Genomic DNA, 16,517 nt, shown 5'->3' with positions numbered 1-16,517 from the left:
TGTGTTGTAATTAATGATGGTTCAAATGAACTGAAACAGTTTTAACCTATTGCACTTATACTGGTTTTATCCTTGCATGCATATTAATGTATATACAGTTGAACTAGCTTACAACCAGGGTTTGTGATTTAAAAAAAAAAAAAAAAATTAAATCAGATTTCTTTAAAATCTTCAAACATTTGTAGATATTTATTACTTTACATTTATAAACTTAATATGTTTTATACAACTAATGAAAAAGCAGCTTTTTAATTATTTTCATTTCATAGCTGTGGCTATTTTTTTATAATAGGTATAAGTAGACTGCTTTTAATATGAAGCATGATTCAAACTAAATTTAACATTTACACGCCCCCCCCCCCCCAGCTTCAACCACAATTTTTTCAAATATAATTCTGGGAAACAGTGGTACCACTATTTCCTAAACTTTTAATTTTCTTAATTTATAGATCTTTTTTTTAATTTGGCTGTTTATCAGCTTAGAGTCTACAAAAGTTCTGAAATGGATTCATTTGTTCAATTGGGATAAAGAAGGCAAAAAACCTTGATAATAAAGCAATCTGAACTAATGAATCCATTCAGCTTATTCTTATAATTAAGATAAGTTCTCTAAATATTCAATAAATTTTTAAGATTTATAAATATGTTAAAATGAAGGTTTTCTTCATCCTGTACATTTGTAGTGTAAAATAATGTGTTGAGCAATTATTTTTCTTAACTATATTAGTCATGGTGTATGAGAAAAACGCAAATTTTTATCTTGTTCTGAAGTAATTTTGAAGTAAAAACAATATTGCAAAAGTTGAAAATTTGTTACACACACAGAAAGAGGGATTTAAGTAGTTTTGCCAGTTGAAGTTAAAGTTGTATAATGCAGTATAGTTAAATTTAGTGCAACACATTATAAAAATTCAAAATTACTTTATAATATAAAATCAACTCATTTCAATTAATGACTTTGTAAAAAAAAATCATTTGATTTAAATCATGATTTTAATCACAATTTAAATCAAGCTAATTTAAATCAACGAACCCTACTTATTACGAGCCTTGATATGAGAGAAACCCAAATGTGATGAGGTTTTCGAACATAGTTGGATGGTGCTGTTAAGGCTATCGTAGTATATCTTGCTTGTAATGAGCAAACCCAGGTTTATAGTAAACAATATTTGTGTGATTCACAAAGTTTTTGTGGCGTCTATTTCTCCTGCTTAACTAATGCCTTCTCAGAAAAATTCCCTGAACATTCAAATTGTTAACAAAATTAAAGATGAGTCTTAAACCATTATGAACAAAAGATGAATTTTTTTTTCTTAAATTATGGTAGTGTTCTACTTCTAAGGATATTATAGCTGAAACTCAAGCTTAAGCAGTTGAAAAAACAAGAAGTGAAAATGATAAGGACTTTCAAGTTGAAATATCAAACACTCTGAACATACTCTGTTTTTTGAGTATGCAGAAAAATTTCAAACTTTTTCCGAACCAGATTGCGCATGACGATGTTTTTCTTGCTATGAGTATGCTCCGAAATATAATTACGTAAGAAAGGGACGATAAGACAGTTCTCAAAGTAAATTAATAAACTTATTTGGCACTGCCTAAAAGTAAAACAAGAAGTTCCGTCTAGAACTATACGAGCCTGCTTTCCCGTATACCCATACTACTTTCTAGTACAATGATCAATATTCTCAAAAATAGCAAAAATTGCAAATTGTTTCAAACATATATTTTAAATATTTTAAGCTAATTTCTAGGAATAAAATATTCCTCACTCATCTAAAAAAAATTAGATGTGTAAAAAAAAATAGCAACACCTTTTAAATGAAGCAGCTAATACACTTTTTTCCATTAAAAAAATTCTTTAACAGCTTAATAATTAAAATTAATAAGCTCATTAAAATAAATACATCATATCAAAAAAAAAAAATTGTTTCTTTTTCCCCTGTTTGTTTTTTTAAATGAATTAATGCACTTACCAAAATAAATAAAAACAATAAAATGTCATCTTAAAGAAATACTTTTCATTGCAAAAGAAAAATCATCTGCGCATATCTTTATGTAGAAACATAAATGACTTCGAGTTTATTCGTCGAAAACTGAATAACTAAATTAAAACTTCAGCGTGAAAATAAAAAGTCATATCAACAATAATTATTTCACAGTTAAAACCATAGCTGCGGAGGCCGAGTCAATCTCATTTTGGGATAAAGGACTCAGAGACAAATATCCAAGAATCGGAGTCAGTCATTTGTCCTCCGTATATAAATTTTTGCCAAAGCTACGAAGTCAGAGTCGAAGTCGGGGAGTTGGAGTTCGATTAATTATCGGGCACAGGAGTCGGATTCGGAGTCACTTGCCCCTAAATTCTCAGAGTCGTAGTTTGGAATTTGGCGTCAAGAGCTATTTCCTACAATATTTGTCTGAAATAATATTCCTTCAAGTACAGAATCTACATTGACTTTCAGTTTCCCCGTAGGCGCTAATGTTAAGGGATTTGAACTGTTCAAAATTGAATAGAAAATTATTCAAATCAAAAGGATATTTTATATACAAGATTTTCATCAAAAGCTTTTTCCTGCAAAGTTTGTTTGAAGCAAATTCACCTCACAGTTTGGAATTGCCTTGAATTTCCCCGTAGGTGCTTTTTTTGAACTGTTAAAAATTGAACAAAAAATAGTTCAAATCAAAAAGTGAAATATGGGAATGAGGTGTCCTCGCCGAGATCTTTCGAACAAAAAAAAGTTTGTTCGAATCGGACTATTCATTCAAAAGTAATTGGGGGGGGGGGGGACAGACAGAAAGACCGACAGACATTTTTTCCCATCTCAATACCCTACTTTCCAATTTTTAATTTTTCGATATTTATTTAAATATTTTATTTATTTTTGACTTTTTTTTGTTTTCCGCGATATTTTTAAGATGCATTAAGCTTTTTTTTTCTTCTTTTTTCTGACTTTTACTGGGAGAGTGGGCTAAAAATACAAGCACCCGCTTGTAACAAACAATCATTGTGGTCCTTTTGCACTCATTATAAGCAAGTTCAACTATATGTGACACTGAAATTTATGTTGTGCTAATAGTGTCCTAATTTTTTTTTTTTAATAGATAAACTTTTTCTTCCTGTTACATGCTTCCTGATGTTTAATATCAGTGACTTTTTGTGGCCGTGCTGTTGGTGGATGGTTGCCAATTGTGAGTATCTCATTGCAGACAATGTGAAATGTTAACTTGAAATGTAAATGTTAATAAATCATGAATAAGTTTGTTTGTCTAACCATGGCCTCACTAGATGGCGCTGATGCTTTCAGGCCTTGACAATTCATGAATTTTCTGTGTTAAATCGTTGCATATATGATCAGCTTTGTGCATCCACCAATCAATGACAAGTTTCAAAGTTGGTTTATTTTTGATTGGATGTTGCGCATTTTGACTGCAAGAGGCGCTGAAAGAAACCCTGTGCATTCACCAATCAATAGCAACATGATGGGAAAACAGGTGTTCCCTGTAGTGCCCTCTTTGTTGGCATGAGTTTCAGCAATTGTCACGGCTTATAAGCGTAAGCGAAATTAACTGGGGTCATGGTCTAACACAATGCATCATGTTCATAGGTTAGAATTTGTACATAAAATATAATTTTCAATCTTCTATCATTTCCCCCCTTTAAATTTATGGTATCCATTGTCTTAGAAATGAGTCAAAATTCCAACAATTATGTTTTCCTTGATAATGAAAAATATTGCCATGTAGGGGGGTGGGGGACAGTAAAATAATTAAGATGGCTTAGCTTTTTCAAAATGAACAAATTGGAATTTTGTTTAGAAAATTACAATACATAAAAAAAGAACAATCTATGTGATTACAAAACTTACATTGAAACGTTATTTTTTTATTTTTGGCAGTTAATTTGTACCTTCAATAAATTAGTACCTTTTTTATGGGGCAAAGTGAACAATGAAATATTTCTTGAATGAAATCTTTTCTATTTGATTGTAAAAAATATTTTTGATCAAATAAATAAGAATATAAAGGAATGAATGAATAAATGAAAAGATAATGAAACAATAAACCAATAAATATGCGAAGAAAAATAAATGAATAAATAAAATAGGGAATGAATAAGAAAATAAGTGAATGGAACAAATAAATAAGTAAATTATTAAATGAAGGGATGTAAATAAGTTAATTAATGAATGAATAGGTTAGTAATAAAGTAAATAATTGAATCTCTACATAGTATAAAATGAAGTGTCCGAAAAGCGTCTGTGTGTTTGAACTCGCAAAACTCGAGAACTACCCGGCCGATTTCGCTGAAATTTTCACAATTTGTTCCTTTAAGTCCTGAGAAGGTTTGCAAACCAGTTCGAAAACAATTCGATGATTAGTTCTTTTTTTATTCCAATTTAGGCCCAATTTTCACATAAATTCCCGAATATGGGGGTGAAAAATTACTCGCAATTAGTAATATTATATATCGTTGGAAAGGGAAGAATTTTTCGCGTTCTATGCAATTTTTTCCGACGCTGTAACTTAATTGCGGCGGGAGTTATTTAGGTTTTTAGCTGGAATTTATTTAGGCTTAGCTGAAATTTAGGCACTACTTTCTTCATTAAATTTATCAATAAAAAGTGAAGGAATTGTCCCACAGTTTTCTTTTTGACACCATTGAAAAGAGCTACCGTTTTTACTCCAGATCTAACTCGACCTATGGTTGGAAGTTTAACCCTCTATCTCCATTAGAAAAAAAAGTTACAAGCAAATTAAATGAAGTTCAAAAATCTGTTCTCTATACAAGTTTTTAACCATTTTATTTTGCGTTTCCACGGTAACGCTTTTTGAGTCCATTATTTCCATCTTTCTCATTTTCAATTCTGAAACTTATTTTATTTTGTGTTTCCATGGTTACGCTTTTTAAATCCATCCATCTCTTATTATTTAAATTTCTTAAAAGTATTTTAATATCTGTCGTCATTGTTTGGAGGGGAAATTTTGCATGATGATTTTTTTTTCTTTTATTTATGCCTGATTGTTGAGTATACGTCACTTGACACAATTTTTGTTTTCAAAATTGACTGGGTGAAGCCTGGCAACGCAGCTAGTGAATAAATAAAATGAACTATATTTCACTTTGCCCTGCATGCGCTTGACTAATTGCAAAAAGTATTTAAAGTACAAAAGAGCTTAATAGTAGCAAATTAAATACTGCACCGAGTATTAGTAGGTCCGAATTTCTAATCAAAATGTTAACAAGAATTTTACCATTTAATAATAGCAAAAACAATTTTTGATTTACAACAAAATATTGCAATATACGTCTCAATTTTAAAAAATTGCTTGTATTATCATATTCTTCGATTTTCAGAAGCAATTTTTGCTGACTGGAATAGATTACATGTGTTACTACATAGTTAAAATCAATGTTCGCCGATATATATCAGTTGATATATATCATGATATATGTAGAATATATTACCGCTAATAGCGTTTATAACTTACATCCACCATGATAACTAAATAACAATTTCCGTCTGTTGAGATCAGAAGACACTTATTTAATAGCAAATCTTTTATTGAGGATGTTATAATGTACAACATGAATTTCATGGCTACGAGCTTTGTAGCTAACAAAATTAACGGCATAACCTTCTAAAAAAACACATCTAGTTTCCTTACCTTATAAGTATGGAACATTTGCATAATTCAGAATTTTACAGTTCACGGTTTACAGTGATACTTTTCACTTTAAATATATAAGAAAGAATATGCAAATGTGTTAACTTTCAAATGTACGTAAGAAAAAACAATCAAATTAAATAATTCTAACAATATATGTCACAATATATATCCTATATCTATTTTGAAAATATCATGATATTTTGATATTTATTTTTTTTACTACGGTATTTTCAATGTAAAAATTATATTAATCATAGTAATACTGTTCGTTTGTTATTAATAATGAGCAAAAAGTTATGTATTATATTTTTGTGATGCATTAATTTATCATTAATATAACAAAATAATATAATGTTCCTTTTCATTTCATATTCACAAAATTATTTGTAACATAACAATTTTATTTCATTTATTAAAAGTGTGTTATTAAATATTAACGTTGGTCAGAAAAAAAGAAAATGTCTAATGACTGCACTGCCTAATGCATTTTTTATTTTTAAGCCATATAACTGTGTAAAAGTAGCTAACAGAAAAAAAAAATGAGTAAAGCAGCTAATGCTAAATTAACTCTTATTAAAGTTAATAAAAATGTAAAATGAAATATTAGATATAAATAATGAAAGAAACCTTAATTTTAAGTCTGCATATTGTAATAATAATAGTACAGTGAAACCTGCATAAGTTGACCACTTGCGGCGCACTACAGGGCATATTTTAAGGAAATTTGACTGTGTGGGCAACTCCAACTTCCTCAGAAGGGGGGGGGGAGGATTGTAAATGTGCAGTTTATGTTAGTTGAATAATCATCAAAAAAGAGTTGGGGTGTGAAAATTGGAATTAAGGGAAATTATTGCTAATGGTCGTTTTGTTCGATAGGAAAAGAGTGTAAAGAACATAAACGCTATGACTCAGCGTTTAAAATAGTTCAAATGGTCACTGAGTTTTTGAATTTTTTTAATTTCATTCATTGTAATACAACTATTCATTTTCATTTTAATACAACCAAATTCAAATAACATTGTCTTTTTCAAAAAAAGATTTCATATAAAACCTCTCTTTGTAAAGTTCAGCTTCTGGTTTTCCTTCTCTTCGGTTTTTAATTTGCAGAAATTTTATAACGGATAGCCGCGGGTTGAAATAGGCCGTCCCACAGCCATTGAGAGCAATATTCAATCTTTTGTTTATTGTTTATAGTTTTATTTATTAAAAAAACTTTTGCTTGTACAAATGGTTAGGGGTCACGCTTCCATTTTTTTACAGAAAAATAAAAATATATAGATGCACATAACCGATGGAAAAATTTAGGAAAATGTAGGTGGGCAATTTTATTTGATGTGGGGCAAATTTTATTTGACTGTGTGGGCAATTTCCCAAAAAAAAAAACCCCATTAAACTATGCCCTGGTTTAAGTTGACCACTACTTTAGTGGTCAACTTAAAGAGGTGATCCACTGAGACAGGTAGTCTACGTCATAAGTTTTATTGTATAAGAAAATAAAGAGTGATTCAAGAATGCATTCACTATTTTGACGTTTTTTATTTGTGCTGCTTGAAAATATCGGATATATATCAAAATATCCGACATACATCAAAATATGGGATATTTTCGAAAATATCATGATCCAACCCTGGTTAAAATATTACCCCATCTCACTTTTGCCCCACAATCCCCTACTTCCCTCTTTGTCATGAAAAGATTTTTTTTAAGGTTACATAATTACATGTGTTTTGTAATTTTAACATCACAGTTTGATGTTTTCTTAGTGCATAAATATGTAAACTGTCCGTCTAGAAATCTTTCAATAAAGATCTTTATTTAAAGTCAGTAAAATAAACACATCCTATGCAATAGATGAAGAATATATTATTAAAACTGACTAATATTTACTTTTCAAACTTCCAGCCATCAACCCACCGAATGCATTTGTTGACCCTATCTTCCATGCGAATCATCTTCATTCCATTATTTATGCTATGTAATGCCCATCCCAGACATTATTTGCCTGTAATATTTTCTGATGACATTTACTACATCATATTTATTACTTTACTTGGATTTTCTAATGGTTATTTAATTGCTGTTGCCATGATGATAGGAATAAAGTAAGTACTTTAAGTTTATATATAAATGAAATACACAAATATTAAGTTATCCTTATACATTTTTGTTTAAAAATTAACAATATGAAAATTAAATTTTTTGAATTCTAAAGGCATACATTTTTAGAAAGAAGTTTTGCATTTGCATTTTGACTATATATTTATTAAGTAACGACTAGCTTTTGGAGTAATTGGTGTGAAAAGCTTACTACTAAGTAGTGATGTTCCGGATATCCGTATCCGTGGATATCCTAGGGAAAATAAAGATCTGTATCCGTATTCGTTACTTTTTTGAAGGATCTTTTCTATTATAAAAATTCCTAAATATTTGAATAAAAGAAACTTCAATTCCTAGGTTTTATTCCCTATTTAAATCACAATGTATCATTTCCGAAGTCGATTTGCACCCCATCCCCAACGCAAAAAGGAAGGGGTAATAAGTTTTATAAGTGTGTATCTGTGTGTCTATTTCTGGCATCATAGCTCCTAAACAGATGAACCGATTTTGATATTTTTTTTTCCATTCAAAAGGTGACTTGATCGAAAATGTTCTTAGCAGAGTTCGTACGCCTCCTGAAAAACTCCTGAAATTTAATTTTTTCTTCTAAGGGCCCTTAAAACTCCTTAATTTTTGTTTTGACCTCCTGATTTTTCTCCTCTCCTCCTGAAAATAATTTTCAACAACAGTCGCTAATTTTAATTCCGTATCATCTCCGTTTAGGCAGCCATATTGAATCACTGGAAACCAATCAGAATTCTCCTATTATACAGATCACTCAGTGCTTTTTGTAAAGACAAGAGGTGTGTTCAAATCGACTGACCTGTTACGCTTTTCAAACATGCCCATTACGGTTACTGATCAGGGGTCGATCCAGCGCCAAATTGGGGCCGCTTTGCGGCCCCTTCACAAAATTCCGCATGGCAAAAGCGGCCCCATTCACAAAATTCCGCATCGCAGAAGCGGCCCCATTCACAAAATTCCTCATCGCAAAAGCGGGCCCATTCACAAAATTCTGCGACGTAAAAGCAGCCCCTTCACAAAATTCCGCATGGCAAAAGCGGCCCCATTCACAAAATTCCGCATCGCAGAAGCGGCCCCATTCACAAAATTCCCCATCGCAAAAGCGGGCCCATTCACAAAATTCTGCGACGTAAAAGCAGCCCCTTCACAAAATTCCGCATGGCAAAAGCGGCCCCATTCACAAAATTCCGCATCGCAGAAGCGGCCCCATTCACAAAATTCCACGACGTAAAAGCAGCCCCTTCACAAAATTTTTTAAAAAGGCAGCCTTTTCACAATATTTTTTAACCGCAAATGTGTACGCATCTACGCGGGAGCCTCTTCCACCTTCCCCCATCTTATCTTTTTGCTTGCTGCGTGAGGTGCTTTTGCTTGAGAGCGTCAGAGGGGGGATGGGAGAGGGACACTTGTGATTGGTAGCTTGTTTTCAGGAAAATCCTAAATTTTACTTTGATTACGCAATATATATTTAGTATTAATTTGTGTTGAGTTTCAAAATCCAATTCTAAAATAACTTTACTTAAAATAAAATTATTTTACATGCTGTTTTTATATTTTTATTTGTTTTGAAGATCTTGATTTCCTTACATCGGCCATGGTAAACGAATTTTTCGCATTTTTGATGTTTACTGTGTTAAGAGGCAAACAAATAAAATTTCTTATATATTTATTAACATCATTAAATTGCAAAGTTTTAAACGAAATACCTACTCTGTAAGAACGTCAAAAGTCAAAAAATTAAACGCTGAATGCTGGTGCAGTATTATTTTGGGTTTTAATTACTTTTAAGTTTTTCAAACACATACATGGAATCTTTAATGAGTATTTCACTTCTGTGTTAAGAAATATGTGATATCTTTGAGTCTGTTCATATTGTATTTATTAGGAGTTATCATTACGTTCAGCAGCATGTGCAATTTTCATTCCTCTTAAAGTATTTGAGAGGGACAAACAGGAATCTGTTGTGAGACTTTCACCTTAAGAAAGTGTGCCTTGCATATGTATATTTGTAAAAAGCAATAAATGTAATGTATGTGTCAAATTACGAATAAAATGTTAAGGGTCTTACTTCCCCCCTCCCCCAGCGCATTTTCTCTTGACAGCTTTCAGGTATTCTTCAAGAACTTGCAATCACCCCTGAAACCTGTCTAGGGCTTTTCTATAACGATACGACAGCTAAAAATGCTTTAATATAATCTTTTCCAAGAAAAAAATCACGAGAAGGTCTTTTTTACAAAAATAAAGAAAATTCACAAAAATATTTTGCTTTTTCACAAAAATAACGAAATTTCACAAAAATATTTTGCTTTTTCACGAAATGGGGACCCAAAAAATAAAACCTGGATCGACCCCTGTTGATTGAACTGCCACTAGAGAACAAACCAAGAGCATGTGCTAGTTTTTGTGTTAACAGCAACAGCTATTAAGCATATTTTCTATATTGCTAATTAGTAGTGCTATTGCTCTTTTGTAGTATATTTAGTACTAATAATATGCCGATGTATCTAATATTTTGTGTATTCCTGTTATTTTCAAATATTTTGGATCCAATTTTTAATTTTTTTTAATTGAATAGTGTGAAAAAAAAATTACTAATTGATTAAAAATTTGACGGCAAAGTAGATTCAATGTTACTGAAACTAATTTTCTTGTAAAAACCGCTCGTGTTATTACTCCTGGAAATTTTGCTTTTGACTCCTGAAAACTCCTGAAATTCATTTTGTCTGGAAGAGTATGAACCTTGTCTTAGCTTGGCCTCGTTTTTGTAGAACTTTAATTACTGGGGATATTAACTAAAACCGACTTAATGTTTTTCACAATTATGGTGTTAAAAACTTATCTGTACGTTAAAAATATTGGCCCTAATTGAAAGAATTAAGTTTTCTGCGTTTGATATTTGTTTGGAACTTAAGTTATGTACAGTAGGAGCTATAATCTTGTTAAGTAAATTTTAAATGCAATTCTAAGCCTTTATACGCGTGATTGGTAGCGATTTCATAGTCGGAAAATAAGGAGAAAGAGCTCAATGATTTAAAATTTCTATCTGCTGTCAGTTCATATTTGTTGACAATGTGCGTTCTGACCCGAGAAATTCATCTTAATATGAGGTCGGCTCTCTGGGACATTTTTTTAAAAATTTTTTAAATTTAATATTAGTTTTTGTTATTGATTTGAGGTTTGTGTTATTCTTCATTTTGGTTTTTCTCGGCATCCTTCAAAAAAAAAAAAAAAAAAGAGAGAGAGAGAGAGAGACTAAATTCTCTATTTACTGTTTGTCAAGGTGTTCCTGGCTCTTATTTCGTCGGTCGGAGTAAGTTGGGTGGAATGGGTCAGCGCTGCATTTATGCTGAAATAAAATCAAAAAAATTATTTCTAGCCTGTCCAGTAGCAGCTTTACTCTTGCTCCTGTATCCTACATCTACCGAGCAGGCTAGAAAATTTTTTTCACATTCTATTGAAGCATTAATGCAGCGCTGACCTTTCCTTCCAACTCTTCCTCAATTTTAATGGAGATTTCTTTAAAAAGTAAATCATAGTCTTGATTATATTTTCGACGTAAATGACATTTTTTGAAGAAACAGTGCCAATACCCTGACAGGAATACCTTCCGTAACAAATTTTACACTTGGATAGTTGAATTGTGTAAAGAATTTTTGAGGTCCGTATACGTATCCGCGGATCTTGACACTAATGATCCAGATCTGTATCTTCTTTTTTAACGATTCGGCACATCACTACTACTAAGAGCAGGAAGTGAAACCTTAATGAAGAAAAAAAATGCTACTAAAAATTTTTTTCTTCTCTTAAAATTATCGTGGACTGGCTTTTCAATTGGAAACGTTCACACCATTGTAACTAAGGAGCTCAAAGCACATCAGTTTGACTCCAGCAAGGTGGCTCAAAAGGGGACGACAAAGGGACAAAGGTTCTCAACAGTATTCCAGAAACCAACTTCCAGCAAGCTTTTGACAAAAGGAACTAAGTGTTTTAGTGCAGGAGGAATGTATTTTGAAGATTATTAAGTAATTATAATGATATCTGCATTAAATTTTGATTTTGGAACCAGTCCCGAGACTTATTAAACAGACCCCGCATTTTAAGGGGGGGGGGGGGTCAATAATTTCCCTGTATTAAAAAAATATATATAATTTTAGCTTCTCACACACTTTTTTTAAAAAAAATTTAATTCAGTATTTTCTCAACAAATTGGAATTTACATTTCTAACATTCATCCAAAAGGTAATGAGAATGAATTGACTGTTTGATTAATTGCATTACAGGACTTCATTAGACTAAAGATAACATTCTCCCTTATTTATTTTAGATCTGTTAATCCTTTATTGCAAGAAATGGCTGGTACCATCTTGTCAACTTTTCTTGGAGCTGGATTAATGCTGGGAGCTTTATCTTCATGCCTTTTTATAAACATTATATGAGGTTTATTTTTGAATTTTGTATATATTTACACAAGACAATTCATTTCCATTTGCTGTAGAAATTGCCTGTGGAAGTTTTCCAAGAGAAATTAAAAGTAGGCAATGTTTTAAAAACCCTCATCCACATAAAAAGTCTTTTTTTTCTTCATTTTTGATTTTTTTGGGGTTTTCTAAGTGCAGAAATTTTTGGAGCATTTTATCTCATATTAGCTTGATATTTATATGAGCTTTTTTTTTAAGGGATTATAATTTGTTTTCTCTTCTCACCAGTCACAGTATGACTGGTGCTAATCTTCTTCGGTCATATAAAGTTGCATCACTGTACTATGTTGTTAAATCTAATTCAGATTGACTTGCTAGTTAGCCTATATTATGTAATTAATTCCTAATAGTTTAAGTTGACTTTATGCAAAACCCTTAGCAGAATAAAACATGCATTTTATTGGTCATGCTGGCTTGAACTGAAAACGGACCACCAAATTTCCTCTTCTGGATGCCCGGCCAGCAAAACAGGTCATTTATTGGATTAGCTCAGCCTTGTTATAACAAAGCACTTCTCTGCTTGTCAAATGTTTCCAAATATTATTGCCAAATTATAAATAAAATTGCTGAATTTTAGCTGTTCCAACAGGGAAATGATATCTTGCTTGCTAAGGAGCGAATTCCGCTGTTGGTGATGTTAAAGCGTACTTGATCTAAGATTTTCACTATTGTATATATGATTATTATTGGTGTAAATTTCAAGTTTGTTTTTGAAATCCATTTTTAAAATTATGCTTTTATTTAATATTTTTAGTGATTGAAAGAATATTATTGTATATCATATCAGAAATTTTTTGGAGGGGAAAAATCATTTACATGCAAATTTTTAACTGTACAGAATATTTGTATAATTAGCTGTATGCAAAAAAAAAAGTAAGATTTATAAATACATGTCCTTGAAGGCAAAAATTAAATTATTTATTTCATGAGTAGTATCAGCAGTCAGTTATATTAATTGTTTTTCAGTTATAATAGTAGCTCAGCAAGATACATTTTGCTTCAATTTGAATAAGAAACTTATACATAAGAAACTTAGTGCAAAGCAGAGTTCAGATGGTTATTGCGAGAGATACTAGTGTAGTTTTTTCAAAACCATGATTGCTCAAACATTTTTTACTCTTCCAGCGAGTTTCGAGACATTGAGATGTTGTACAAGTACACACACACACACACACATATATATATATACACACATATACCATGAACACACATTTAGTTTTCATTCCCTTACACTTTTAACTAGAGACACACACTTAAAGATAACATGGTTTAAAACTTTTAATGTGCCCTATGTGTGCTTTATATTTTCAGTTTTAGTACATATTGAAATCAATATCCAATTAAGTCATATTTCTTTTCCTTTTCACATTGGAATTTTTGTCTCTATAGTAACTTTTTATTTTACTCCAACAATACTTTTTTAAGCTTATTTAGGTTCAAAAATTGAGTATTTCTAGAAAAAATTCAAGTTATAAAATTGATTGCAATTCTTTTTTCAAATAATTATGAAGATTTTAGATTAGAAAACATTGAAATCTTATTTGAGCCACCTTACATTAGCTCCAAATGCTAATAAAAATAAAATTACTTTTAAATACAAAAAAAAAAAAAAAAAAAAGCCTTCAAAAAATTCCCAGGAACTAAAAAGCAAAGAATGATTACACTTACATTCTATTTCCTACCCAAACATAGAAATGAAATTTATTTTACAATTCCAGTACAAAAATCAACTAAACTAAACACCGAATTATAAAATAAACAGATTTAAATTACTATACGATGAATTATTTTAAATAACCTAACTAATTATATACGATCTCTTAATTTTTAATATGCAAAATTAGTCTTTAAAACTAAACTTATTCAGTTACGTTAGGGCCCGGGTCAACAGGTGTCCCTCCCCCTCCCTGTGCGCACCCCTGGGTACAGGTGTCTTTGAGTATTTATGGAACATTGTTCAAAGAAAAAACTAATCCGACGAGTTCAGAACCTCCTCCTTTTTTTGAAGCCTGCTAATTAATATAACCCTAACTTCAAATTGAACAGGCGGCATCGTGAAATAGTAAATCCAGAATATCGGTCAAACTTCAGAAATCATACACAGTTATAATGTATATTATTAAAGAATATATATTAAATCGTGGGGGAGGGGTGTTCTGTATTCAATTCCTCCTCAATTGAACACTGTCCGAAAAACTCTAATCGGACTTCGAATCAGTACACTCGTAACACATATCGCACAAATACATTTATTCACAGGACACAGCACATAACAAGAAAATATTTACACAATACATAATTTCATGGCAACTTTGCCTAACTAATGCTCAAAACTCGAAAATAAAACTCAATAACTCAAAATGAAACTCAATAACTCACTATTTCATTTTATAAAATCTCTCAAGTGTTTCTCGCTTCTCAATACTCAAAATACGCCATCCAAACTCACATTTTTCAACTCTAATCACCAAAACTCTTATCGCACGCACATTCTAAAGATATTTTGTTGCCAGCTCTCAGAAAACAAAAACTAAATAAAACAATTTCAATTACGCATTTCACTAGTAAAATACAATAAAATTATTATAACGAGGAATCTCTCAACATTCTCCCACCTTGCAGTATGAAATTTACTAATTTGTATTGCAACACAAAACCTAAGAAATATCAATTAGATCAAAGAAATTATAACAGTTCAAATGAAACAGAGTTTTACATCTTTAAACGTTCAGGTACTCTAATCTTTCTCCCATATCTGGTTTCTTTCAAAAGGGGCCGAGTGTTGTTAGATGTTTCTTCTCCCACAAACACGTCTGAAGGTATCCCAGGCTCTTTTCTCGTTCCTGAGAAAAAGGTTGTTTCTGCAGAGGTCTCTTTGACCAGCGAAGGTAATTTCAAAGAACTAACTTCAATCGCAGATAGTTCTAAGGGATATAGCCTTTGAAATGGCCGCAGTCTCTCTCCTTGTTGTGTCTTTACTCTGGCTACTCTGGAATGGCCATCTGCTCCAGGATAGATTTTTATTACTACTCCAAGAGGCCAGTCATTACGCTTGGATCCGTCACTCCCTATTAAAACGATATCACCAACTTCTAATGAGTTAACTTTCCTATAGCCTTGGTTAATTAGAAGTGCAAAATATTCATTTCTAAATCTTTGTCGTAAGTCTTCTCTTAATTTCTGTAGATATTTGGACCTTCTTGTCAACAAGGTTCTGTCTACCACATCTAGATGAGCATTTTCAATCTTGGTGCAGTTGTCACTTACCAGAAACATAGCCGGAGTTAAGGGCATCAGTTGATCTGGTGAACTTGATATGTATGTCAACGGTCTCGAGTTGATGATTGCTTCACAGTCGCATAATATTGTTGAAAGCTCCTCGTAGGTAACAGAAGATTTACTTAGTATTCTTCTCAAAAGGCCTTTCAGCATCCCAACCATGCGCTCCCACCAACCACCCCACCAGGCAGCGGTTGGTGGAATGAACTTCCAAGAAATCTGTCTTGTGGTGGAATAAGAGCTTATTTTATTCCAGTCGAGCGTCTTTAGCACATTGTTCGTTCCAACAAAACTCATGCCGTTGTCGGTGTAGAGAACAGCAATTCTTCCTCTTCGAGCTACGAATCGTCTTAATGCTAAGATGAATGACTCTGTTGACATTGACTTAACTAGCTCAAAATGTACAGCTCGGTAAACCGCACATGTAAATAAATTGATCCAGGCCTTTTCTCCTGATCGCAAATACAAAGGCCCGGCATAATCAGCCCCGGAAACTTCAAAAACACCTGCATGGGTGACTCTGTCTCTTGGTAATGGGGCGAATGGCACTTCCAGAGGTTTAGCTGTATGGCGTTTACATATAACACAGTTAGAAATCACTTGCTTAGCTAACTTCCTGACGCCTAATATCCAATATTTTTCTCTTAATCTCACTAATAAAGTAGACAGTCCTGCGTGGAAAGATTTTTTATGTTCTTCAGTCACCATTTTCAATACCGCTTTATGTTTTGAAGGTAACAGAATAGGACTCTTAAACTCTTCTGTTTCCTCACAATCAAACAATCTTGTTTGTAATCGTAGTAATCCATCCTTATCTTTGAATGTTTGCAGCTTCTGCAAACGATTATCTTCATGAAATTGCTCTGACTGTATTTGCCTCATAAGTGCAATTTCAGCTCTGTTGTACTTGTAAGCAAGAACTTGGATTATTGAGAATGGCAACGATGGGGATTGGAATTACGATTT

General features: G+C 32.0%; 2 protein-coding genes across 2 annotated transcripts in view; one reads left to right on the top strand and one right to left on the bottom strand.

Moving 5' to 3' along the window:
• Positions 1-13,297, top strand: part of LOC129227398 (equilibrative nucleoside transporter 1-like) — a 35,196-nt gene extending 21,899 nt beyond the window's left edge. The window contains 4 exon segments of the mRNA XM_054861949.1: positions 3,106-3,155; positions 3,157-3,192; positions 7,576-7,775; positions 12,119-13,297. Of these exon segments, the coding sequence (XP_054717924.1) occupies positions 3,106-3,155; positions 3,157-3,192; positions 7,576-7,775; positions 12,119-12,230 (398 nt within the window). The 3' untranslated portion in view covers positions 12,231-13,297.
• Positions 13,298-14,984: 1,687 nt separating this feature from the next.
• On the bottom strand, positions 14,985-16,433 carry LOC129228671 (uncharacterized). The gene has a single exon (XM_054863355.1). The coding sequence runs from the start codon at positions 16,431-16,433 to the stop codon at positions 14,985-14,987; it is 1,449 nt and encodes a 482-aa protein (XP_054719330.1).
• Between the last annotated feature and the right edge of the window lie 84 nt (positions 16,434-16,517).

Source organism: Uloborus diversus, chromosome 8, assembly GCF_026930045.1.
Source record: "Uloborus diversus isolate 005 chromosome 8, Udiv.v.3.1, whole genome shotgun sequence".
Taxonomy (NCBI): Eukaryota; Metazoa; Arthropoda; class Arachnida; order Araneae; family Uloboridae; genus Uloborus; species Uloborus diversus.
Note: the sequence above shows the minus strand (reverse complement) of the source record. Positions and strands in the feature narration are given on the sequence as shown.

Excerpts from the sequence above, each read along its gene's own strand:
- LOC129228671 (XM_054863355.1), bottom strand. The coding sequence starts at position 16,433 with ATGAGGCAAATACAGTCAGAGCAATTTCATGAAGATAATCGTTTGCAG.